Source organism: Aptenodytes forsteri, unplaced genomic scaffold, assembly GCF_000699145.1.
Source record: "Aptenodytes forsteri isolate BGI_AS27 unplaced genomic scaffold, ASM69914v1 Scaffold46, whole genome shotgun sequence".
NCBI classification, from domain to species: Eukaryota; Metazoa; Chordata; class Aves; order Sphenisciformes; family Spheniscidae; genus Aptenodytes; species Aptenodytes forsteri.
Genome location: NW_008794774.1, coordinates 6,965,851 through 6,992,642, shown reverse-complemented (window position 1 = coordinate 6,992,642; position 26,792 = coordinate 6,965,851). Strand labels below are relative to the sequence as shown.

Here is a 26,792-nt window from a genome sequence, read left to right as displayed (position 1 = left end):
GATCCTTGCTGACACAAGCACCCATCTAGGTAAGTGGAACAAAATACACCAGAGAAGAGTTTTCAGGTGGACCTGATCCAGCTCATCAGCAGGCTTCCCTTTTGCTCTGCTCAGAAGATTCCTGCCTCCTAGAGAGTTAACTGGAAAGTTTGGTGGCTGTAGCAGCAGAAAGGAAAATACAAAAATATGAAAAGAAGGTTTTACACATTTATTTCACCACTCTGCTGATGATTCTGCTTACACTGATTTGGTCCCTGCTTATAACAGGTTAACATGTTGGTACATGCTTATTGCTAGGCAGACTTTCAGTACAGTGTTGAAAGGATGTTTTGTTTTGTAAATTTCATAAAATCAAAAGTAAATATTTCTGTTATGTAGGATTTAGGGTTAGACTAAAATGTACTTCAAATCTCTTGTTTGAATTTATATATTCATTTCAACAATAAAAAGCATTCTGAGCATCAGCCAGAAAGAGTGTTTTTCACTCTTTCATCACTGACCAAAAACATTGCCCAAGATGCACGGGATTTAACTAGGAGCAGATGGAAATAGAAATATCAATTGACAAGGTAATAGTGAAGGTACTGGATGATTGAACCAAATATTTAGCTCATTCATTGAATTTTCCATGTGTGACTGGCAAAGCACATCACAAAAAGTCTGTATTATTATCTTAATTTTGCAGATGGGGAAACAAACAGCAATACAGTACATCAAAGGGGGAACCAAGAATACTTCCTAATCTTTTGACTGTTTGGTGTGAGTAAGTGGTGCTTACTTGTAGGAATTTAAAACTCTGTAGTTTGTCCTAAATGTACAGCGATGGTGCAGCAACGGTGCAGCCCTCTCTAGAAGGGAGATCATAATGGAAAAGATAAATTTATGTCTTGGCAGGTTGCTCTCATTCTTCATATTTTCTGTGGCTAATCAAAAAGCCGCAGTATTCACTGAGGACCTACTTCACAAAGTTCTTAAGCACACATTTCAGTGGGATCTAAAGGTACACTTAATCAGATTTTCCATTTCAGAATAGACCCCGCGGTTTTCAGCATCTGGAGAAATGCAAGCATTCTGCATGGCTGCAGAGCCTGCACAGGGGGAAAGGAATATGCCAGTTACAGACAGAAAGTGGATTTGTTCTTAGCTTCAACTCACATTACCAGTATTACCTCAATCCTAATGTTTTGCTGTCTTTTACTAGATATATCACAAGAAGCACTTGTAAGCATCTGTGTACTCTTTCCTCTTCCACCTCTGCTAGGACTGCTAAGGTCATCCAAGTCTTACTTGTCTTAATAAACAATAAAGCTCTCAATAAAGCCGAGATCCTCCTACTTTAGGTCACCATTATCCTTGCAGGACTAGAACCAGTGGCTTGAAAACATTTTTAAATCTGCCATTTATTGGCAAATAAAGAAGAGTTTAGATCAGCTCCTGCCTTAGAGGAATATAAACATTGCTACACATAGCAATGCTCATCATTGGATCAATAATATTTTTCCTTTTGTATTTTAAAGAATTAAATAAACACATTTACAAATTCTACATAGGTGTCTGCTTAGCTACTTCCAAACTGAAACATGGGAGCTTTCAGTACCTTGTAGGACCATTTCCCGCCTTCAGCCTTGTAGGAGAAGTTCTGTCCCCGCCTTTACTCATTGAGATTGAGAAGTGACAGGATGTATGGGATTCAGCAGCACTAGTTGGTGCCGTGCGGGTCTGTACCTGCATTTAAACCAAGAATTCAGCAGCAATATATAGAATGCAATTCCATTTTTTTTCTGGAAACAGGAAAACTGGACCTAAATCTAGCTCAAGAAGTTGACACCTTCTTTGTTAGGACTCACGTTTCTTTCTAGCTCTTCCTTATAGTGCCTAACTGAGACCACTTACCTGTCCAAAATGGAGCAAATGCTAAAACCTTCAAAGATTGTGTCAGATCCTCTAGAGCTATTTGTATCCTATAAAGCACTGGTATGAAGTGCTACTTCCTGTACTCCTTGCAGCTTCCTTAGGGCTTTGTCTGGGCACTCCCCTAGGTGATAAATCCAGGACTCAGCCTTCACTTGTAAACAGCTCTGACCAAAATACATAGATTGGCAGTTAAGTAACCCTTCTTTAAAGAAAATGTTAATAAGATATAGTGTACTGAGCCAAATTCTGTAACTATCACATGGGAAATCTGGAGCTGCTTTACTGAGGTGAATGGAGTTCCTCTGGTGCCCAATCTTCTGACATCTAAGTGAACTTGGGAATTAACATTGTTTAAATAAAAATGTGGATGTATTGAGGGAAAGAAACCTTTCTTATTATGGAGCTAGGATTAGGCTCCCTTATCTTCCAGCAGAGCAGAGACCTAGATCCATAAGGCTGTAAGGAATGGATATTCTCACACTTAGTGTGGGGATAACTTTTCCTCTTAAAAAGTATGTGAAAGAGTTCTGAGGCTTTTAAGAGAAAAATGCTGGAGTACCCAGAGAGCTACCTTAGTGCAAGCAGGAAGTGTCCAGGGATGAATGAAGTGCTTGTTCTTACAGAAGAAATGGAAGCAAGGTCTCGTTCCCTCTCTCCTGCCAGGGAAAGTTATGTCCCAGCTGTGTCCCAGCAGTTCACAGGGAGGAATGAGATGTCACAAATTTGTCTGATCAAATGCCAGATCCTGCATATCCTTTCCATTTGCACAGGAGACAGCACAGCTGGTCTAAGCTGACTGTAGAGCACCTCTAGTAAGAGTGATTTGGATAGCCTGATGATCTTATGTTTAAATGTGACTTATTGTCACATTTTTATGATGTCACATATTTAATGTCATGGTTTAACCTCAGTTGGCAACTGAGCACCACACAGCACTCGCTCACTCCCCCCCGCCCCCTCAGCCCCGGTGGGGTGGGGGAGTGAATTGGAAGAGTAGAAGTGAGAAAACTCATGGGTAGAGATAAAAACAGTTTAATAATTGAAATAAAATAATGATTATGATGATGATGATAATAATAATAAAACAACAACAACAACAAAGCAAGTGATGCACAGTGCAATTGCTCACCACCCGCTGACCGATGCCCAGCCAGTCCCCGAGCAGCGGCCCCCCCGGGCCAGCTTTCCCCCAGTTTATGTACTGAGCATGACGTCACATGGTATGGAATGTCCCTTTGGCCAGTTTGGGTCAGCTGTCCTGGCTGTGCCCCCTCCCAGCTTCTTGTGCACCTCCAGCCTTCTCAGTCGGTATGCAAAATTACTTAGAACTTATTTATCTAACTTGTCAGACGTGGCAAATTCCAGATACAGATGGAAGTGAAATTTCATCAGTGCGTCTGTGGATCCTTCAGGGGACTGTAGGGACAGCTTGCAGTCTTCCCCACTAACTCCGCTATTCCCCTTCAATGCTTATCATCTGTGTGCGAGCAGCAGCAGGTCAGTGTTTGCCCCAAATCCCAGCGTGATCCATAGGGGACTGCCCTTGCTCTCATTTCAGTGGTTTATAGTCAATTCCAGTACAAGTGCCTAAGCAAAATTTCTGATCTATTAGTCTAATCTGCTGATTTGTATAAGCGTTCACTGTATTAAGATGTAGGACAGGAGACAACAATGAGAAGTCCTCAGGAATGATGGGACCCCTGCCTTTGGTCATGTGTAGCTGTACCAGGGATGCTATGAGAAGCAGTACACAGCAAGGAAAGAAACCTCTCTAATCACAGCATGGAAGTGTTGGGCCTCCATTGAGATTTGGCTTAGCCTTTCTGGGATTTACATAAAAAGCCTTTTAATAATAAAACATTGGAAGGAGTAGCTGCTGTTACATGTTATCCAGAAAAGGACTCTGGATGAGGAATACTGTAACATATATGTAGAGTACTTCACAAGCCACTTCACAGGTGTGCGAAATGCGGGTGGAACACAGAAGGCATGTGGCAACGCACTACAACAGTGTGTGGCAATGTAAATAAAAATGAAGAAAAATATTATGCTGTTCAATAAATATTTAATATAGGCCAAATAGCCCCTATCACCCAGTTTTCCCAAGCGGTTTCTTGGCCTCTCCCTGTCTCAAATTATTGTGTCGTTTTACAGTGAACTGTAGCTGCCTTTCAGCCAGAGATATTTCAGTGGTAAATAAAGTGATTTTCTTTGATGGACAGAGAGAACTACAGGCATTAAAATCAGTAGAAGTTTGGTTTTAACGCTTCAGGAGCAGGCTTAGTGGTTTTCAGTCCACTTTTTGAAAAATGCTTTGTAAAATAAATACACAATCATTACAGTTGTTTACATGAGGCTTAGAATAAATGAAATTACTGAAATTTCAATGTTATAATCTTTCCTCCTGCAAGCCACCAGACTGAACAAAGCAAAGGCTTGGTGTTGGGATAAGGGTTTTATTTTAGCTTACACTGTAAAAATATGTTTATTAATTTTGTGTCACTGAGACTAAACCTGGAGTACCTGTATCTGAATATAGTGGAGGAAAAATGTAAAAATCATCTAATTGTACCCTTAACAAATGCTTGTAATATATTCTTTAGAAATTCAAGCTCACCATGCCCACTCATTCTGAATAGTGCTCAAGTCATTCAGACAGTGAGCACTATTTGGTGAGAGTAAAAATTATAAACTTGATGAAGGGACTATTTCTGTGTCCTCTCAATTCATCCTCCAAATAAAGTTTCTGAAGTTTTTGTCATCCAAGACTTTCTCACACATATCTTCACCTGACATGGTGTGTGGTAATTAAATATCACCTGGCATGAAAAAAGTAAAGGGGAAAAATAATAAAATCAGCATTTACTATTTGGTGAGAGTAAAAATTATAAACTTGATGAAGGGACTATTTCTGTGTCCTCTCAATTCATCCTCCAAATAAAGTTTCTGAAGTTTTTGTCATCCAAGACTTTCTCACACATATCTTCACCTGACATGGTGTGTGGTAATTAAATATCACCTGGCATGAAAAAAGTAAAGGGGAAAAATAATAATATCAGCATTACTTAAGAAGATCGACTCTGGCCTGTTGTTGGACTCAGGCAGAAGATGTCTTCACTGCAGGTTCTGTTTATTGCTGCAGTGCCCGTGTCTAATATAGTACTTACATTTTACCACGGAAACAGACTCATCTTTTTATTTCCTATCATAATCAGTATTGTTTGGTTGGCTTATCTGTAAAGCCTTTCTAGTCTTTATTTTTGGATTATAATTGCATATAGTCTTGGGAGTAAAACTTTTCCAGGAATGAAAAAGGAAGGAAAGTTAAAATTAAAGAAAATGTAAAGAAATAGTTTGCCAAAATGGAAACTTTGTAATTAAGTGAGAAACACTACATTATCTTATCGAATGACTTCAATTTAACCATATTTACTAGAAAGACAAAAGAATGGCATTTCTGTGACTCTGAAATAGTAATGTTTTGGAGATGAGAAATACCAAACATATTTCTGCAACTAACATTGGATGAATTGGTGAATGCTCTTGCAGAGTGTGATGAATGGATTACCATTTTTCCTGTCATTTGATTATGATTATTTCAAGAGAAGTGTATGAAATCTCACATCTGAGAATACAATTTCACAATTATAAAACCAAGACTGTAAACCGTTTTCATTCTGAAGGATGAAAGCTTGTTTTACAACATAAATTAAATAGACTGCTGCTGAGGGTAGCAAATGTGCACCTATTTGCTTATGGCAGAAAAGCTAGGATTATTGCTTGTGATGTTAGCACATGACACTCAATAAAAATTTTTAAGAAATATATTGTAAGATAGCTATAGCTGTGTGTTTGGCCCTACTTGAGGTACCAAAAAAATATAAAGCCTAAGGAGCTTACCACTTCACTGAGTTAAAAACAAAATAGTTAGGATGCAAAATGGCAGCCTCCAAAGAACGTTAGCTAAAAAGTTGCATTTAATTTAGTTTTGTTAGGTCATGAACTTGCCTGTTATGATCAGCATAGAACTTTGTCTTTAAGCAGGTTCTGAATGAAAGTGAAAAGAATGAGAAAGAAACAAATGCTTGTGGAGAACATCCAGCCAATATTGTGGAGCAGTACTAACAAGTAGTAAGTGGAGCAGAGACGCCCATGGGAGTAGTGGCGTTGATGGATTTTGCAGCAGGTGAAACAGTGCAAACATGTAAAAATTTAAATAGGCTAGAGGAACCAGTGTATTTTATCCTTTGTCTTAAAGAAAGAAAAATCCTTTTAACAGAGAAGACATTTTCAAATATTGAAAGCATAACACCAATAAAAGATGTTGTAAAAGTGGAAGAAGTTTCTGAGTTTTATGTTGTTTCTAACAGAAGCTGAAACATAGAAAATTGTCTCAGGGAGAATGATTTCTTCAGCCTTCTATCACTAAGAAAGCTTCATGCTGAACATTTAGATTGGAGACAGATCAAAATGCAGATGCTTTATTCGGTTACCTTAATAGCTTAATAGGTTTTACAGATTATTACTCTCACAAGCCTTTTTGAGCTTATAAAATCCTAATGTATTTGCTCTTAGAAATTATGAGCTCAGTCCCAAAAACTCTTACTTGCATGAGCCCCTCGGTAAGTTGTCTGATTTAGTGCCATTGATCTTTAAGGGTCTGCACGATCACCATCCTGTGCTTGCAAAAATAGTGTAGAAGACAGGAAAGTGCAGGAAATTCCCAAGGGGAGCCAATTACTCTGTAAAACTGTCATGTTCCACTCCACTTGGTCCCTTCCCAAGGATTTTTGGCCCGTTTGCATTCATGCTATAGCTAACCAAAAAGCAAATGGATTGTATGTGGTAGATGTTAATCGAAACCATATTTATTGAAAAACTGTGGGTTTGGGTAACATTGACAATAAAGAGGAGTTCTCACCTAGAGTAGGCACAGCGCAGGAGTTAGTTGTCCTGTAGAAGTGTCAGGCTACAAAGTCTGTTCAGCTGCATTTGAATTCAGAAAACCAGACCCTCACAGGCAGGCATGAATCTACTCAAAGATAAATCTCCCCTAGTTTGCCATGGCTTTCCCAGGGATTAAGTTACACTGCCTCTATCCCCTAAACTGTCAGGTGCCCATCCCATTGGGTATCACAAGGTTTTCTAGCCTTGCTTTTTGTTTTGCCTTGTGATGTTGATCTTTTCATGTTAAACCAAGTCTCCTTGACCATTAAGCTGCCATTAAGTCTGTCTTTATACTGTCATCCATGGTCCAAAATTGATGCTGATGGGAGTTTTGCCATATGACTACACTTCTGGCTGGAGCTACTATAGCTATAGCCCTGAAAACATTTGTGGAGTTACTTGAAAAGGTGTAATGAAGAGTTACTTGTGAAAATCATGCACAGCCTGATGACTCCTTGGTGTCCAGGGCCCTCAAATTGTCAGGCTGCATTGTTTTTTTTAACACTGACAACTGTCTGTCATTTGGATATCTCTATAGACTTTTCCTCCAGATGTTTCTTGCCTTCCATGGTGTAGTTCAGGGAAGAGATAATGACCACCTATTGCTGCGAGCTTTTGTGGCTCAAGTAGCATAAATGTGTACATTTGGAGTGAACAGATAGGAGTCATAATTGCATCTCTCCATGACACTCAAAACTGAGCCTGTTTCACCTGCAGCAGATGAATTCACTGCTGTCAGCGGTTTTTTGAATAATTCTGTCAGTCTCTTGTGAAGAAGTGAGATTTGCACTGCATGGCATTCTCCACTCTGGTATTAAAAGTTCTGTCAGATATTTCTGACCACAGCAATGGTCATATGTAACTTTTAGTCCTGGGGTCATTGACAGACCTTACAGAAAAACTGGCAGTTTTAAAGAAAAATGCAAGACAAGACAGTGAATATGTTAGCGGTACAGACCTTATCAAAAGAAAAAAATAAGAGAGAAAGCAAGACTGATTCAGAAAGTGTTGAGGAAAAAAAACCACGATCAAATGGTCCTTCTGAGAATATCAATCTGAAGACCAGACTAGAACCAGAATAAGAATCCCGAATCAAACCTTTTCTGCAGGAGATTCTGAAACCTTGTTCATTAAGTGTGTGGAATGGGATTATTTCTGTTTAACATCCTAAAATTGTAATTATCTTTAAAGGACTTTAACAAGGCATAGGAAAAGTTCATTTTTTGTTCATTTGCAAAACAGAGTCACCTACTACTTAAAGCTGAAGTTTCACTAAGAAGAATGTAAGAAAGAGCAGCTCTCAAGAAGCCGATAACTTCTATCTGTGACTTCTTTAAGAAACCCTTGATCTTGGTGCAGTCATTGCTGAAAGTTTTTGCTGATACCTTGGGGAAGATAAGTACAAAAATATGGGATATAATGTATAAGAAGAAGGTTTGCTTCTCTCTGTATGCTAGACTAGCTCTTGCATGTGACCACACCACCACTCTCAGCCCTTTAATGCAGAAATGAAACTTGATTGCTTTAACTTGTTTAATCCTAGTAAGTGGCTTATGTCAATCTACATTTACAAGGTTGTCTTCACAAGGATAAAGCAGCAAAAATATCATTTTATAAATGAAACTGAGATTCATCTTTATGGTTTAGTTTCCTCCTGAAATCAGAAGAATTTGTAGGTATTAGACACTAGGCATTAGTTTGCGTAAGTGATAAATTAGGCAAATTTAGAGGAGATAAATGACCTAGCAGATGAAATACTTTTTGTCATCAGCAAAAAGCAACTCATAGAATGTAGATCACAGAGCCAGATTTCTCTTCAACTAATGAAAGAAGGGAGCAAATGAATTAAGACAAAGTTAATGTATTTTTTCTAAAGAAGTCAGGCACACACACATCACAATAAACTCTGAAGTCCTAAAGGACAGAAAACAAAGTACTAATTCTCCTTTCTGTATAGGAGTTCACATTATGAGAGATAAAATGCCTGAAATAATTAAACAAAATAGTGCTCCAATTCCCAGTAGGAGGAATTACGTGAAAATTGATAATGAAAGATTTGCTGCAAAGGCTTTAAATTACTCTGTTTCAATTCAATAGCAAGGAGGGTATTATTATAGGAAATTCATAGTGCAGTGATGACAGTGAAGAAATTTGTCTTTCTAAATAAATTTTATGTAAGTAGAATCCAAATTGCCACATCAGACTTTCACAACTCTGTGTGTAACCCAACTTCTTTTTGTAGAACTTGTGATGCAAGTGATTAGGTTTTGTTTGTTTGTTTACTTATACTTCTTTGTTGTTCTGATTTATTTAATTGTCTTTAGGTATAAGAGATGCAGTGTTTTTCTATTATTAGCTTTTTCACAGTACTTTCATCAGAGACATATGAAAGTCCCTTTGTTGGGTGTTCTTTCATGGTCAGGGAAGGCATAGTTAACTTGCTCCACAAATGTTTCATGATCACTATGATTTTCATACAAAAAGATGTAGTCTTAGATCTCAGAATTAATTTTCCATGTCAAGTCATGGGTGGAAAGATTTAGCCAACAGGTCTACATTTCTCTGGAAGATTTCTGTCCCACGTTTCCAAGAGCTAAGTAACATAAATTCAGCACCTTCCCCCCAAAAATCAATGGTTAGAATTCAATCTGCCCTTGGGTCCATGGCTGCTTCTTGGGCAGAAAAGAAAGGCTTTGTAAGACAGAATTTTCAGGCTGTCAGTATATGTCCTTCTTTAATAAGAGGATAGATAAGAGAAAAGCACCCCTGGTTCAGCAGGTAGAACTCTTTCTTCATGGTCACAAAAATCTGTACTTTCTGTGTTTTGGCAGCATTTTCGTCTTTTTTAGTTTTACATCTCTCGACTTGTTTTCATCTAAGATAACAATCTTAGACGTCATTCTCTGTGGTCTAAACCAAAGGATGAGCCTTTTCTGTATTAATACAATTGTAAATAAGGCTTGTGCAGTTGTGTTAGCTAACTTATTTCCATCAGAGGAATGAATTATATGTAGCTCTTCCACAGGACAGATAAAAGTCTGGAGAGCAGTTTTTCCAAAGGCTGTGCAAAAACTTTGACTCTGTGCTGGCTTTTAGGTCCAAGGTCTCTGGTGAAACGACCAGTCTGTCCCCATGCAAATTTGTACTTTGCTTTTCTCCGGCTGTGCCCAGAAGATTGCTAGGCATTGGCAATGTTGCAATAGATTCTGTTAAGACACCAAAATCTGCTATCACCCGGGTTGATTCTGCAGTCCTTGTTTCACAGATGGCACTGTTAATCCAGCGGACAGGAGCAGCTCTCATTTATTCCCAACCCGAACGAGCTTTCAGCTAGAAATGAGACATGAAAGAGTTTGCATCCTGTTATAATTCCTGCTTTGCCATCCTTTAATGAGCTCAGTGAGCAGTTTATAATGTTGTCCTTACTTGCCTGTGACTCTGAATGTGGCGGAGGCCAGGAGTGAAAGCAGTGAGGGGTGTGGAGGGTGGCTGAGCCACAGCGTGACTGCTCTGGTGTTGTGTAAAGCTGCTCTGGGTGCTGCTAATGAGAGTGGCCAGGCAGTCCCTTAGCTGGGAGAAACAGTGGCACAACTCACCATAATTTGTCATAGCATTAAGAAAGCACTTTTAAACATGTATTTTTTTTAAATGGTTATTGCTGTGAGAGCTAATATAAGTGGGACATGAAGTTACTTAAATGCTCTTTCCAAAAATACTCTGGCAATTGATATTGTTAGAGCAGTTGAACTCTCCAGATCCCCAACTCAGTCTGATCTTGCTTGTCAGGGTAAACAACTGGATCTAGAGCCCCCAATCTTCTCAGCTCTGGTCGTTGCAGCATTGCATGGCAGGCATATGTGACTTTAAACTACACCAAGGTCTCAAAATCTTTGCATCTGCTATGTGCTGGGTGAGTCTCCAGGCTGAGCTGGCAAAGTCCTGACAATGCGCAGGGTGGAGGAAGAGCCTGACTGTGTGACTGAAAAAGCCCTTGTCAGGCAAGGTCTGGGAGAAGGTGTGAAGTAGGAGCACCTCCTACAGATTAATTTAGGTAAAACCACAGCTTAATAAGCAGGCAGTAACGTCCGGAGAGGGACTTTTTATTTAGTAGCATATGATAGCTAGTGCTTTAGTGATTCTTACTGCAAATGCAGTAGGATCTGTTAGCCAGTAGACCCCTGAGGATGGAAAACATTCGTATTGCAAAATGCATCTTTTATTTTCACTGCATTTTGCTTTTTATCTAACAAATTATGAGACTGACACCTTGCTTCAGTGTGCTGTGGAATAAATATCACATCTCTTCCTGCTTGCTTGACCAGATCCTGCTCTCAATTAATTTAGTTTTATGCTAATCCCATGGAATTAATTCGCACTGGTGTGAAATCAGACTTTGAGCCAGTTTTTTTCTGTTCTTTTGATCTGTTGGAGGTTTTCCATGCCAGTGTCCCCTGTACTTGTTATTTCTTTACTATATTAAGATTGTGATTTTACCCGACCTTTTTAATTTTTGTCATGTAATTGCTAAATCTCTATGAGCCAGAATGAAAAGGTTTTGATAATTCAGATTTAACTAGAATATTGAAAAACGTGAATGGTTTGAGAGGAGATTTCTATGATTGTATATAAGGGAGTTTAGTTTGGAAATGGAACACAGTTAACAGGGATTGGACAGTAACAGTGCTAATGATTCTTTCCCATTCAATAAGCAGTTTTGAATTAAAAGAAAAAAAAAGATTTTAATATAAAAAGCACTCTTCAGATATTGCCATAGACATCCACAGCAGGACTGCAGGAATACTATTTATGAAGCATATTAAAAATATGTATGCACAGAGATAAAATTGCCAGTTTACTGACAATTTAGCTTGATAGAGACTGCAGTTTCCCAAAGTTCAAGTGAATATTGTGAAGAGAATCGTGTGTGCATTGTTTACTGAAGTTTTTACATGCTTGCAGAATGATTGCAGAGTCATGTCGAAACAGAAACCTGTAGATTCATAGCAATGGGAATTTTCTATAGAACCAAAAACTAGTTTATGGATTACTTCCAGACAGCTTAAGACTGCAAAGCACATAATGATTTCTGGCTTACCGTACAGTTTTCTTTATATGACTAATTTAGTTGTATTAAAGGTTTATCCTAGGGAACTAGGTTGTTCCCTCTTTGAACAACCAGATTTTTGTAAATCCGGCAGTATGCGCATTACCTGAAAACAGGGATTTACACTGGGTTATCATTAAAGCCGAAAACATGCCAACATAGAATGTAGCCACAGGAACTGGACTTTGGCTATTAAATAATCAGCAAGTGTTTATACTGAGGCTCAGAAAGTATTCTTGTTTGTTTTAATGGAATTCACACCCAGAATATTTCATTATGAGGGGCCGGTGTTGCTATGCAAGTCCAAGTCTTGCTTTCGTATCCCCTGTGTCATGGTGACTTCACTTAATGCAAGGGCATAGTTTTTGTTAGAAGAAAGCCTAGTGGAGCTGCACAATACTGAAAACAGTGGGGTGTAACAGCCCTATCCTTGGTAAATGCAGATAGTTATGATTGCACTTCTTAATGAAAGCAGGTAGCTGAAACAGTAGGAGCATCCATCTCAGATAAAGAGGAGTGCCAGTCCACGGTACAGATGTGTTCATGGGGGACTGGGTTTCCAATGGGCATTGTGTGATGTGCCTGCCGAAGAGATAGGAGGAAAAAAGGCAGCAGGAAAGTCCAAGACATGATGAAAGAAGCACTGGTTCTGCGAGAAAAATCATGAGAGGAAAAGATAGAGGCAGACTGACCATTTGGGGAGCAACTGTTGGCTAAAAGGAGGCTTACAGCTGGGGTTGATGGCATGATCTCCTGCTTGTGACTCCTGCAGTGCTTAGAGAAACCAGACTTCGAGGTTTTTTGTAGTGGAATGGGATTACATAAAAGATGGATGGAGTTACTGTGAGTGTCTCTTTCTATTTGAAAGACCTTGCCGATTGTGGTTTTGGCTGGTGTCCAAAATAACATGTCTCAGCAAAAGTCTCTGAGAAATCTCATGATTTGCAATGAAGCTCACCTGGCAGCTTGGAGGTAAAGAAATACTTTTGACCTAGGCTGTAAATGGGAAAGAGAGGTGGAAGGCAGACATGAGCCTGAGCTAGGGCTGCTAGCTGCTTGGGCTGCCACCCTCACTTATTCACCATGAACTCTCTCATGCTTTCTTGTAGCTATGGTCTCCTACTATGCCCTTCCATGATTCAGTCCTCCCTAACTCCAGACCATCTGTTTCCCCTAATGCCTTATTCTCTTTGATCACAGTGGGAATTCTCCTGGGAACTGTAGGTTTACCGTAAATATTAGGAAGCTGTTCTGGGAGGACCAGGCTTTGCAGAGGAGAGCAACAGAGCCGCTGCTTCTGCATTATGTGTGGCAATGGGTTACCTGCAGGCATCTGGTTCATAGCTGCAGAGACAAAGCAATAGAATGAAAGGCAGCGTGAAATAAGCAGACTGATGAAGGAGGGTGAGCACAAAGATCTTCTGTCTATCCTTTTCTGTGCCATGCAGGACATAATTCCCCAAAGAGGTGTCCAAACACTGAGAGCCAAAATGGGGGAGGTCTGATTTAAGTTCTTAATGTTGCAACCCTGCATTTAGAAACTGCCATTCAGGTCTTTCTGCCTCAGTTTCATCTCTTGGCTCCAAAGGAGTTAAAAGTAACCTGGCATGTGCATGCTGCAGATTCTCCAGAACACATGCCTGGTGGTCTCCAGAATCCCAGCACACAGGGATGCTCTTGATTTCAGAGCCACAGATCTCCTCTTTCATCTTGACACAAAGCAGAACATTGTAGAAAAATAGTTAAAAGGCAGGAGGAATCAGAGTAATACAGAAGCTGATGTGGTCCTTTTTTTCTTCACCTAATGTGAAGAAAACAATTAGTTTTGCTTTATGGTTGTAGATGAAATTTGGAAATTTGGACTTGCTTTTCTGTCCGCAGCTCTATCAGACTCACTGGCAGTAGAGTGCTGGTGTCTTATCTGCAGGTTGTTCTGTAAAATTTCTTTTCTATTTTTCTTAACAATTTTTCTCAGCAATTTTTCTCCCTACCATTTCTTACACCATCACCAGGTATAAGACAAACCCTTAGATGGTATTTGCATGTTTCAGGTGATCAGAAAGACCTAGGAGGCAGTGGTGAAAATAGCTGAAAATGGTTATCTGAAGGATGAATATGGAGGCAGATGGTATTCTATGTCAGTTATAAAGACAGTGAAACTGAAATACTGTTGAGTCAAATATGCAGAAGTAAGGTATTTGCTTTCAATAATACTTTGTTTTGCCTTAGACTTAATGTCTAGTTTCCCATTTTAAAACTGAGAAAGTGTAATATAATGCAGTTAGTGGGTGAATAAAAAAATAAACCCAACATATTTTCATTGGTTTTCCTTTTACAGTGTTGAAGAATCAGTCTAACATCCTATTGGATGTAAAAAGTACAAGTGTCTTGTGTGCTTTGATTGTATTGATTGTCATATAATCTGAGACTCATAGTCTCAGACCTGTTAGAGACATAAATAGTCAAAAAATTAAAAAAAAAACTTAGATGTTTGTTAGCTAACAAAACATTGCAAGAGGTACATTTGATCCTTTGCCTATAGCTATTGGAGATGCTGCGCTCAGGGAAGTTCTGCTTTGTAGGTTATTGCAATGAACATGTATGTTGTGCTCAGTAGAAGATGGAAAACCTGAAGAGCACAGCTAATTGCTGAAGAGAAGGCAGTCATATCCAGTAACCTGCCCCTAAAGCAATCAGCTCTCTTCATCAGAACAAAGTTCTTTACAAACAGTGTCTCTATTCCTAGTTTAGAGATGTGGAAATGGAGGAACGGAAGCCAACTGCTGGATTTTGCCTACTAGGCTGATGTAAAACTCACACCCAGAGTCCTGCAGCCTAGAGCTTGTGGTGTGCTCCCAGTGAATGAGGATTTTATGTTTTGAAGCACAGTTATTTGAAACATTTGTACCTTAAGCATCATCCTAACTGTTTTGGTGATGCTTTCCTTTCTCCCTGCTCCCTCTTCTTTAAAATGTGTGAGGTAGACCGCTTTAAATGTTATTACTGTTTCATGGAAAAGGTAGTCCCACAGGATAGATACAGCATGCCAAGGCTTTCCCTTTTGTCTCATTCAAGGGCCAGTGTTCTACCTTCTATTCTCTGTCTCCTCCTGACGCTGTGGGAAACATGCACTATTATCAATGCTCAGCTAGCTTTCTCAATATCATTCATTATTTTATATACCCCTCTCACTTTTGATTACATTCTTCTTGCAGTCACTGGCCTGAGAGCTAGATCCGACTGAGTTTCTGCCAGCTGATAATAAAGTCGGCAGAGATCCTGGTGACAAAGAGTCACCTGAAGGGGAAAGGCAGCTGTGAAATAAGACAGAGAAGCGAGCAGAGCTTGGTGGAAAGGGGACGTGACCAGGGCAGCTGAGGGTGCACTGATTCAGCATTTCCTCCCTACAGGCTGTGCAGGCTGGGTTCTTCTCTGCAGCTGGAGCTGCCCATGTCCTCCAGGATCCCCAGGGTGTTGGAGGCAGAAAGGTAGTGAAACTGCAGCTTTTTCGCCCTTGTGATGAATCCTCTGCAATGTACAGCCAACTTACTGCAATGAAATTTATTTGGTAGTTGCAAATTGGCATAGCATCAGCAAGCACTAAGATTTGTTGAACTCATTCCTCTCTGGGAATTACTGTGACTATTTTTAAGACAAACTCTAAAACCTCCATAATCTGTAGCAGATCCTTTGTGTATTTTGGTAAGCAGAAGTTCTAGGAAATGCTTTTTTGCTGGCTTCTTACTAAGCTGTTCATGTTTGATTGAGTTGTAAGAAATGAAGAGCAGGCATCTCCTGTCAGTAGTCTCTATGGTGTAGTTGGAGTTCAGCTGAAAACCTTCCCAGCCCTCTGCCCAGAATTTGCAGCTTGTTTCATGGGTGATTTTAATTTAGACATTTTTTAAATTTTGAGAATTTGATCTTGGAACACTTACTAATGTTTCCCCATGTAATATTGTTGATGAAGTAGCAGCATATTAAACACTTTAAATCCAGGTATTTTAAAGCTAGCCACATAAATCCATATCAAATTACTTAAACTGTTACTTGTGAACAAATGTTTTGTGTGCATGAGTATCTAATGACCCCTGTAAGTACCTAGCTTTAGTTTTTGGTCTGGTTTTTTTTAAAGATTCTTTTGCCCCCCTGAAAGTTACATAGACATACAGAGCTGTGGTGCTAATCTATATAATTTAAAAAACAGCAAAAGGTGACTTCATTGGCAAGTCTTGAAATGAGGATAAGAGGACAGCTTAAAACTGCATAATTACTTCTGACACTAAGGTGATTAAAAACTCATCAAGTCTTTAAGCTTGAGCTATTACATTGCCATCCTAAGCCAAAGATACCTGACTTTAAGCAAGTTCAGAGAAGGTAAGAGACATGGGGCAGACTCTGACTTTCTTATGCATGTTGAATAACTAAATATCATGTGATTGGTCCTACAGGCTGACTGGAAGAGTCCTATTTCATATAATGGTATGCATAAAAATCTGGAATTAAATCAGCTGACCTGTTAGCATGTGATTTAGCAACTGATACCTTAAACCATCCTTTTGTCACTGCTCGAATCAGCTAAGATGCATCTCTTCAGAACATTTATGAGGATTCACTATGTGTATGCACATTAGGTAATTGCGTGAACAGACTGGCACAAAAGAGGCAACTGATCTGAATGAGCAAAGCCATTCTGCTTTGCCCAGGGCTACAACTTTCACACTAGGCGCCTGTAAACAAGCAGTTGTAAATGCAGCCAGGTATCCCAATTTGATGGTCCAGCTCAATATCTTTGAATGTTTGAGCTTAATTTAATAAATTCTTCATTTTGATGAGTAAAGCGAGCTTACAACCTCGATTTAATTTTGGATATGGTTCTTGTGAATCATACTTTTTTCTTCAACAATACAGAAGTCTGCTTCTTTAGGTAGAACTCCCTGTTTTACTTTACTTTTAGGAAAAAGAAAGGTGAAAGGAAGGAAGAAGGCAGGCAAAGTGAAAGGGAATTTTAGTTTATTTTTCTACAGTGTGCTTACTAAAGCTTTTTCCTCCTCTGTTTTAAATAAGATCCAAGGTTCTGTACTCAGTATTAGTTCACATTCTGGATTCGGGTAATGATGTACCGAGCAGTAATATGTTAAGTTAAAATCCTTACCATCAGTTTACTATACCTTAAATATGGAAATATTCCCCTACAGCCACTTGCAGCATTTCTATAATGAATCTAGAGAATGGGGTAATGAGATGTGTCACCTTCAGTTAGTAAGCTGTACTGGGCCCGTTGCAGCACCTGACAGAGCTTCCGTAGACTGTGGTGGTGATGGTCAACTTTTATTTCCATGGATATCTAGAAGAATTTTAGTTTAAGTATATTGAGACCACTAGGACTTGCACTTTCCAGCTTCCTCCCAACCATATAAAGCCTACCCATTGAGTAGGCAAGGGTTATAACATGGGATTGTCTTGGGATATTCACAGGGATTCTAATTTGGTAAAATCCAAAGATGTACGTATTAAGACAACTAAATAAAATAATACCTTACTTCATTTTTTTGTTCCTTCAGTAGCTCATTAGGCTTATTTCTGAAATCTGACTAGCTGAGTTTGTTGCTTTCAATTTTAGTTATGCATTAAACTGATTTATCATATAATTTCAAATAAATGCAGAACAGTTCTGTTCCAAGTACATTACTAGCACTCCTTAGGATACTGATTTTTAGAAATGATCTAGACCTTCTTAAGTTAACTAGATTGACTTCAGTGGCTGCCTTTGAAATGCATCTTGTTTTTCTGCAGTTCAGCCTAATAAGAAAACCACAGACCTTAAGTGTAAGTGTCTTGCAAAGATTAGAGAGCCCTGTGCACCAAGAAAACTATCACCTGTAATTTACTTCAAGACTGCAAGAAGTGACTCACTGATAGGTATAAAATTGCAGAGTCCAGATGCCACTTTTGAAAACAGGCGTAAAAGAGAGTAGCGGAAGTCCTTCACTATAAAACATCTTGAGACAATTTAGCAAAACCCTGTCTGGGCTCATATTCTACAATAATTAGAGACACCATATTGCATTCAGCACCACACTGCCAGCCACCAAACATCATGAACTTTCATCATTCCCGTAAAAGCTGATTGGAAAAAAAAAAGCTTTTTAGTTATTATAGTTGGAAAAGATTTAGCAAGCAGGAGAGAGATGTGAACCCACACTGTAGAAAGGGTGTTGAAATCCAGTTATGTTTTTACCTGCTGTTGTTTGACAGCCTGCTTTTCTCATGTTAGGAAACGGGGGTGGGCAGTCCAGTTCGCTAATTGTTTCAGGCTATTGAACCTGTAACATGGAAACTTCAACTAGAGCAGCAACTCCTAGAGCTGCAAGCAGTCAGCTCTCTGATTGTCATTTTGGAATACGCAATCTAATAGATTATTCAAGTTACTACCCATCTTTTATTAACAAGGATATTCTGTATCAAATACCTAGAGTTTTTTATAGATTTTGCTCCTCATTTAACTGTCATGATGCCCTTTATTTTAAAGGAAAGCATGAGGATATTCACCAAGTAGTTAGTGAGGCATCATCTCTTGCATGAGTTACTTCAGGAGCCTGTTTCTCAAGAACACACATTCCCAAACAAGGCAAGGAAGATGTCAGGCTTAATCACTGATGGACTTACGTCACTGAGAAAGAGAGATGTGTGAAAAGGATGCCATAGACTGTTTCTTCATAGCAAGTAAACTTTTTTTTTTTAATTCTTCCTGAAATAAAATGTTTTAAGACTTTTAGCACAGGTGGAGCAAACTTGAATACATGATCACCGATACAGGCAGGAGGACGGACAAACTCTTATGTACTGCCATGGCATACAGGAGAACCAACAAATACTTTGGTTAATTCTCTAAAAAAATTACTGAACTGTCTCATGATCAATCTTTTTATAATTCTGATAAAAGCATAATAAGGGATTGTGCCCCAGATACTTTTGAATAAGAGAGTATACTAGAATGCATTGTTTTCATTTTGCAGAACTATAATAATTCATGGTTTTAAAGAAATTATAACATGTAATTGCAAAAGGGGTTTTTTTACTAGTAATTCCTTCAGAAATATATGTAATGCACAGATGAGACAGAATTTCCGTCTCTTTCTGATCCTGAGGGAACTAATGTGCAATGGTTGCTGTCATTTAAGAGCAAACTTATCTTTACAGCAAATGTGTCTTTTCTTTAAAGAAATAACTGTTGAGTATGTCCAAAAATATAGTATTCGCTCCCAGTGCAAAGAAACACAACCATTTTAACCTTTGACCAGTTTTTAAGTGTTGTCTTAAATTAAAAGATTGTATAAAATATCTGAATACTAAATGTTTCTACAAGGGAAAAAGGATTCTTTAGAATACTTTGTCATGCAGTGTGTGATACCCAAATTACATAGCAATGAACATGTAAATGCAAAACTCACTGTAGACAATAGGAAAATAATTTGCCATCCTAATGGGGACAAAATGCCATCAAATACATGATGCAAACAGCAACACCACAACTGAATTTTTCACTGCCATAGTTTAAAATACTATTTTAAGGTGTTGTTATTGTTAATCCAGGAGATAATCCGGGCATTATAAGTATTTAGTATCACCAAAATATCAAACCATTGTTTATATTCCTGTTTTTAAATCTGTGGAGGCACTTCTGCCTTAAAGTTCTATTTATATTCCAGTCTTGAACATTTCTTCTAGGATGTAACTTGACTGGCAAGTTAAGCTCAGAAACAATTGCGTAACTAATCATGTGTGGAAAAAACAATTTAAAAAATCTGTTTCACGGTGTTATATCCCATTCTGTACTGATGAAGAATTAAATTATTTCAAATGTGATTTTCACTTTTATTTCCTTAACGTATATGCAAAATGTATTTTGTTATTCTTTCTCTTTATAACATAATTATCTTCTACAATTAAATTATCTTCTACAAATTAAATTATATGGTACAAATTATCATCTAGTTGTTTTTATACATTCATGCAGCTTCATCCTATTCCCTTTCAAGTAAATGACAGTGTTTTTAGGAATGCCCTCATATTAAGCCTAGAGCATGCTCAGTATTTTTGAGGCATGATGAATGTTCTCAACTCCTCTTGGCTGTAAGAAAAGTGACATTCTTCAGCCCTTTGTCAGGTAGAATAAGACAAATTACTCAGATTTATCAATTATATACTCTCATACCTTTCAATATTAAAATTAAGAAACAAATTTCCTATCTTCAAAAGTTCAAAGTCCCAAATAATAGTTTTTTAAACTTTTATTAAAGTTCCAGTTCTGAATACTCATCCACGTTTCACAAACTTTACTTCTGTAACTGTACCCTCGGACCTTTAGGACTTGACTGTCCTAAATTGCTTCTTTGGAGACAAGAAGAACTTTTCCTGGCTTGTCCTTTTTGCTTTCTTGGAAATTTTGCTGCAAGATATATTTTCCCTCCCGTGAAGGTCCTTCAAAGTATGCACAAATAAATCATGGATTTGCAAGTGTGTGTGGATTTGTATCTGAAAGAACATGTGTATGTATACTATATATATACACACATTATGCAAAAATTTTGTAAGATGCATCCACTGTTTTAATGACATTTTAGAACACAGATTTTGCATTTTATTTTTCTTTCCTTTTCTTTCCACTCTGTTAAAAGTTCTTTCCATGATGGTTGTCTTCAATTGAGACATAAAACTTTTTTTTTCTAACCATTTCTTACAGGAGGGCAGTCTAAGTTCAGAGGTGACAGGTAGTTCCTTTATCAGAACAAAGGTCTCTTCTTTGCCTCATTATCGGTTCTTCAAGTTAATATTCACAGCTGGGGGGGTACATTTTTGTCAAAGAGTTCAGTTCTGGCTATTCTTTTACTTATTATGAAACAGAAAGGATCTGCTCTGTTATCAGTGTTTGCTCATAACTGCTTGCTTTCCACTTAACCTTCAAGGTTAATTCACTGACTCAAAAGACATGTCCTGCAAGTTAGTGTTGGTGTGTGTCCAAAAACTGGGTTTCACTGCACTGGGGAGATTGTTGCAAAGAACAGTTGCAAGGTAATTTGTTTTCTATGTAGTGCACTGAACAAGAGCCTTGAGATGAAGGAAATTATTTATATGCCAGCTTGTGGGGGACAGATTAGGATGAAATAAGAATGAATGTGAGACAGCCAGAGTTTGCACTGTGTCCTATTTTAAGATGACTGGAGTTTCAGTCTGAACTTTCCTTCCTCAGGATAAGCAGAATGACTAGAAAAATAACATTACTTTATCACACAACTTTCAAGATGTCATGGAAACATATTCCATGACAAAAGTTCTAGGTTCCCGTTTAACACAAGTGTTAATTCTATGAAAAAGAACAAGCAAAACTTGAGACTACAGATGAGATACAAAATTTTGCATTTGTTTGTTTTCAGTGTAAATTCTGTTCTCCCTCAGAAGTGTCTCCTGGTGATGTGCTCTGCTGCTCTTGTCCTAGGGGTAGGACATAGGAATCACAAATCATCTCCAGGATACATCACTTACTTGAAAGCATTAATTGCCTTTAAAATCCATCCAGAGTCTCATTTTCCTTCATGGCAGAGCAGTATGTGCCATGTTGCCCGCCCTTAACCAGAGCTGCTAGTTTGGGCTAAATGGCCATTTGCTGGGAGTGGTTAAACTGAAACACCTTTTTTTCATTTCCTTGCCTAGTCCCTTCCTGCAAAATACCAAGGTAATGTTACTCCTTGTTAGGCTTTTCATTGAACAGTTAGTCAGTCAGTCCTGAGCTTCTTATCGCTTTTAGTTTTTCAGTCCTCACACATTCTACAGGGAGTTTGCCTCCCTGTGTAATTTGTATGAAGTGAAGACTGTGATCTGCAGCACAGCTGCTGTGTGCCAGGCCCTGAAATGACAACAGTTCCTGTCCAAGAAACTGACAAGAATAAAAGACTCCTGCAACATTGCGGTGTGAATTTACTCTGGTTTACTTGATCACTAGGATGCTTTCATGTGAGTGGTTCAAAAACCTATCACAACAGCATTTATAGGATCAGACACCTATGGTGTTTTATTGCCTTTCCAGTCTATGACACTCCATCTGACACTTCTTTTTGTTCTTTTTCCCATTCATGCAGTCACCTAATGCTGGCAACAAGGATGACCAAACACTGACGGTAGGCAGCAATTAGTATGTGTCTGAGCATTTACTTCTCAGGAGGGTGGTGAGACAAGCCTTACTTTGGTTTGGCACTGTTGTGGTTTAACCTCAGCTGGCAACTGAGCACCACAAGGCGCTCGCTCACTCTCCTCCCCGCCAGTGGGATGGGGAGAGAATCGGAAGAGTAAAAGTGAGAAAACTCGTGGGTTGAGATAAGAACAGTTTAATAATTGAAATAAAATAAAATAGTAATAATAATAAAAAAAGAATATACAAAGCAAGTGATGCACGATGTAATTGCTCACCACCCCCCGACCGATGCCCAGCCAGTCCCCGAGCAGCAATCGCTGCCCCCCCGGCCAGCTTTCCCCAGTTTATGTACTGAGCATGACGTCACATGGTATGGAATGTCCCTTTGGCCAGTTTGGGTCAGCTGTCCTGGCTGTGCCCCCTCCCAGCTTCTTGTGCACCTCCAGCCTTCTCAGTCGGTAGAGCATGGGAAGCTGAAAAGTCCTTGACTAGTGTAAGCACGACTTAGCAACGACTAAAACATCGGTGTGTTGTCAACATTATATCCATCCTAAATCCAAAACACAGCACTTTACCAGCTACTAGGAAGGGAATTAACTCTAGCCCTGCCGAAACCAGGACAGGCACACATCTGTATTTTTCTAAATTACTGGGATTTCTTTCCCCCTCCTATGCTGCTATAGAATTTAAATAATTTATTTCCAGAGATAAAGCAGTGAATTAATTTTCTTGTTCAGTTTCTATAATTTTTCATTTAGTATTTGTATGACACCAAAGATTAATCCATGTACCATGTATTATTGCAAAATACTATTTTCTTCCAGGTTGTTTTTTCCCTATAATTGAATTTCAGGGTCTTGTTAGTCAGCAGTCTGTTGACTCTGATTATCTTTTTTATCGAAACAAGCAGCCAGCCATCCACAAAGCAGTCTTACTCTATGGGATATATTAAATGCATCGATTATTGTACTAGACAATGGCATGGGGAAGAGAACCTCAGAATAGGTTTTAAATTTCTGTAAAAGCGCATAAAAGATGCTTGTATGTTAGCTCCATTGCTGTAGGTGTCTGCTCTGCCTTACCACACTCACAATCTGTTTTTGCAATCAGTACTTGATGGATTGCATCAAAGCAAGGAATATGTTTCACGCTGACTGAGCTTTAGGATTTTGCCATTAAAAAAGGGTACTCTCTGCCCTTTTTCTCCATAATGTTGATAATATGCATATTTGCAATGTACCAAGGCAATAAAAAGTAGAACTTACTTCAGGGATTCAACCACAAGGTTACACAAAGAAACAAATTATGAATTCTTCCTGTTGCAAGTATGAGGTTTTTATTTTCTTAACATTTTAAGAGTTTTCTCAGAGAAGGATTCTTTTTTCCCTGCTTTTTTCCTGAGCCCTGGAAGACTAATGACTAATCTGATGATCCATCCCCTTCAGAGAAATTGTCTATACATATGGCAATGTTTAATACAGTGTATAGTTTAATATAATCTGCTATAGGTGATGGTTGAAAATGTTTCACTGTGTAGTGAGATGTGAGATTAATTCATAGTGTTTCAGACCTGTTTCCACACAAAAAACCAAAAAACCTCTAAATTCTTTCCCTTATTTTTCCACCTAGACCAAGCCACGGCTCCAGCGGGGAGGAAGCTCTGCATCTCTCCACAACAGTCTAATGAGGAACAGCATTTTCCAGCTCATGATTCACACACTTGACCCGCTTGCTGAAGGTATTCCTATTAATTGTTTTGGTTTTCTGTTGCAAAAGCAAACAAATACTTTCCTTTTCTCTTCTCGCTGTGGAACTATTTTTTGCATTTCTATTGCTTTCACTGGTCTTTTCTGAGTGTGTTTGAATTTTCTGAGAGAGTTTTGCACTCTTATGTCATGGTATACATACTCCCACCAAGACTTGCAACTTAGGAAATGTGTTCACTGCGGTGCTAACTAAAACTGATCACTTGGTTGATGTGTATCATAACTACTGCTTCGCTTCGCCTCTGGCTTCAGCATCAATTTAAAAGTTACAAAAACTCTATCCTCTTGTACTTTTGTAGAGGAGTTTTTTTTGTTTTCTTTCCTGGTTTTGATTTTAGTACATCAGAAAAAAACAGCCAAAATGGTGGGTAATTTGTCATATGGAATATAGAAAAGAATGAGACTCTGCTGGTTTGACTTTGGGTGGTTTAACGCTGACGTTAGAAAAAACGCAACAAACATCCCTCTGTGTTATACGCATGTTAACAGTTTGCTTGCTTTATCCAAGTGTGGTGTAATTTTTTTATTATTTGAGAAGTTAGCAGGAAGACCATGATTGCTTTGGTCTGAGAAGTTGGCAGGAAAACCATAATTGCTTTGCAATTATGGGGTGATTTGAATCTCAGCTTCTGGTAGACTTCCAGAAAAATTCAAGGCCAGGTGTTTATTTGGTGAATGTGTCTGTAGGACTTTTCTTGCTGTAGTAATAAATGTCTTGAGAGAGAGCACTTGTGACAGAATTGTGAGGGACTAAAGAAACCTAAAATATTATTGATGGTGAGACCTTCCAAACTTCAGTGATCAAAAAGTATACGTAGCACTTCCTTGCATTCAAGTTCCTTTATGTTTCTCGTTGCAACACTGCATACAGCTTTTTAAATTGCTCTGTATCTCTTGGACAAGGCAAATCTACTATTCCATTTCCCTCTTCAAAAGCTGAAGCTGACACTCATTTTTTCAACACAAGGGCAATTTTAGCCCTTGCAATCTCCACACCATTATTTCTACTCTGATCATGATTCACATCACTTCTCTCTTTGGTTAATGCTGCACTATTCACTGCCAAAGTCTGTTGCCTGTTAGAGTGGAGTCATCAACAGGCTGTGCCCAATCTATTCCCATTCAATGCCGAAAAAGGACGTAAGAAATTTAATGAAGTTACACGTTTGGCTTCCTTTATTTGCATCACTACAGCAGGTGAGCAGGCTTTCTAACTGCTGCACCCAGTAAGTCTCACCTTTACACACCTGGTAGCCAAGCTTTTCACTCTGCTAGAAGAAAAGACTTCCAATCTCAATTTTTCACTTTTTAATGAAAAACTATAATTTTTCATTACAATCCTTTGCACTCCTCTTTTCCCTTAAAGCAAAGCTCCTGGGCTGTGGATGCATCTGTAGTATCTCAAATAGTGCTAACACAAACAAAAATAACAGTCATCTGAAGCAGTAAAGAGACTTCATCAAGTATTTTTTAAAAATAAGAGAGAACAGAAGTAGGTTGGGAAGAGCTCATTATGAGGGACAGAACCTTTATGACAGATTGAAGACCACGGGGAAGTTAGAAATATTGACTGGAGTTCAATTTGGACTTAACGAAGATTCAGAAATAAGATCAGCTTTCAGGTATTTTTCCATTGCTCAAGCTTATTTCACTTGATTCCTAGACATAGCTTGTTCATCGTTCAGACCTTTTCTCATTACTTTTCTCCTGTAGCAAGCTTGCACCGTGTAGTGTGGTCCAGAGGCTTCCCCCTTCATGACAGCGCAGGAAAAAAGGGTTTTGAAATCTGAAATCCATCTTGGGAGACACAGAAGCCCAGCACTTTTGAAAATTAGGTATTATAATTAAGTTTATCACGTAACTCAATGCTGTTCTTCATTATGTCAGTAAAACCCTTGAGCTCAATGTGGATTGATAGAGATGGTTGCAATGGATAAATCTTATTTAAATTACTCCAGTAAAATTTTCTTCAGGGTTTCTTTGCTCATAATACTTTACTGTTTGTTTGTGTTTCTTCCTCTCCAAACTCTTTTATTTGTTCTGGAATTAATATTCTTCAAAAAATGGAATATAAAGGTCTTGTGGCCTTTAAGTAAGTGCAAGGCAGTAACCACCTGTACATTTCATTAAAACTGACGCACTGAGTTAAAATTTACAAAGGGAAAAAAAAAATCTACCTACATTTGCAGAAAATATTGTATTTTAATGCACAACTTCCTTGAAGAAATGGCCAAGAAGACACTGGAAAATAGCCTATGTATGTGCAGATGTCTAAGTTGGTGTTAATATCAGAGGAGCTAATATTTCAAACTTCCACTGACTTCACAAAATTCAGATTTTAACTAATGAGATCATAAAAGTGCCAATATAGGAGTGCAATTCAGTAAATATTTTTGCATGTGGAACTCTGGGGCTTATTTTTTTACAAGTACGCCCAGATGTGTAGGAGAAATGCGAAAAAATCCACCCACTTTTCTGTCACACATTATGGTCATTAACCTTTTCTGAGGCACCACCTCATTTGTAGGCAGACTTGGCTTTCAAGATCCTTTGCATTGCAGGCAGTTTGGAAGGCAAACACAGGGAGTATTGGATATCTTCACTGAACAGTCATATTGTTTCCTGAGATTTTGAGCTTCTGAGTGTCCACATTCATTATTCTATATTCAGATAATTCTGCAAACCTCCATAAAAGAAAAGGTATTTTAGTTTGATGTAAATACTTGTGGTGGTTTAACCCCAGCCGGCAACTAAGCACCACACAGCAGCTCACTCACTCCCCCCGGTGGGATTGGGGAGAGAATCCGAAGGGTAAAAGTGAGAAAACTCTCGTGGGTTGAGATAAAGGCAGTTTAATAGGGAAAGCAAAAGC

At 38.6% G+C, this 26,792-nt stretch overlaps 1 protein-coding gene across 2 annotated transcripts in view; it reads left to right on the top strand.

The window, feature by feature from the left end:
• Window positions 1-26,792, top strand: part of SLC24A2 (solute carrier family 24 member 2) — a 118,755-nt gene that overhangs the window by 36,575 nt on the left and 55,388 nt on the right. For both annotated transcript variants that reach the window (XM_009274295.1, XM_009274296.1), the window contains exons 2-3: window positions 22,102-22,140; window positions 23,784-23,892. In XM_009274295.1, coding sequence (XP_009272570.1) covers window positions 22,102-22,140; window positions 23,784-23,892 — 148 coding nt within the window. The remainder of the gene's footprint in view (window positions 1-22,101; window positions 22,141-23,783; window positions 23,893-26,792) is intronic.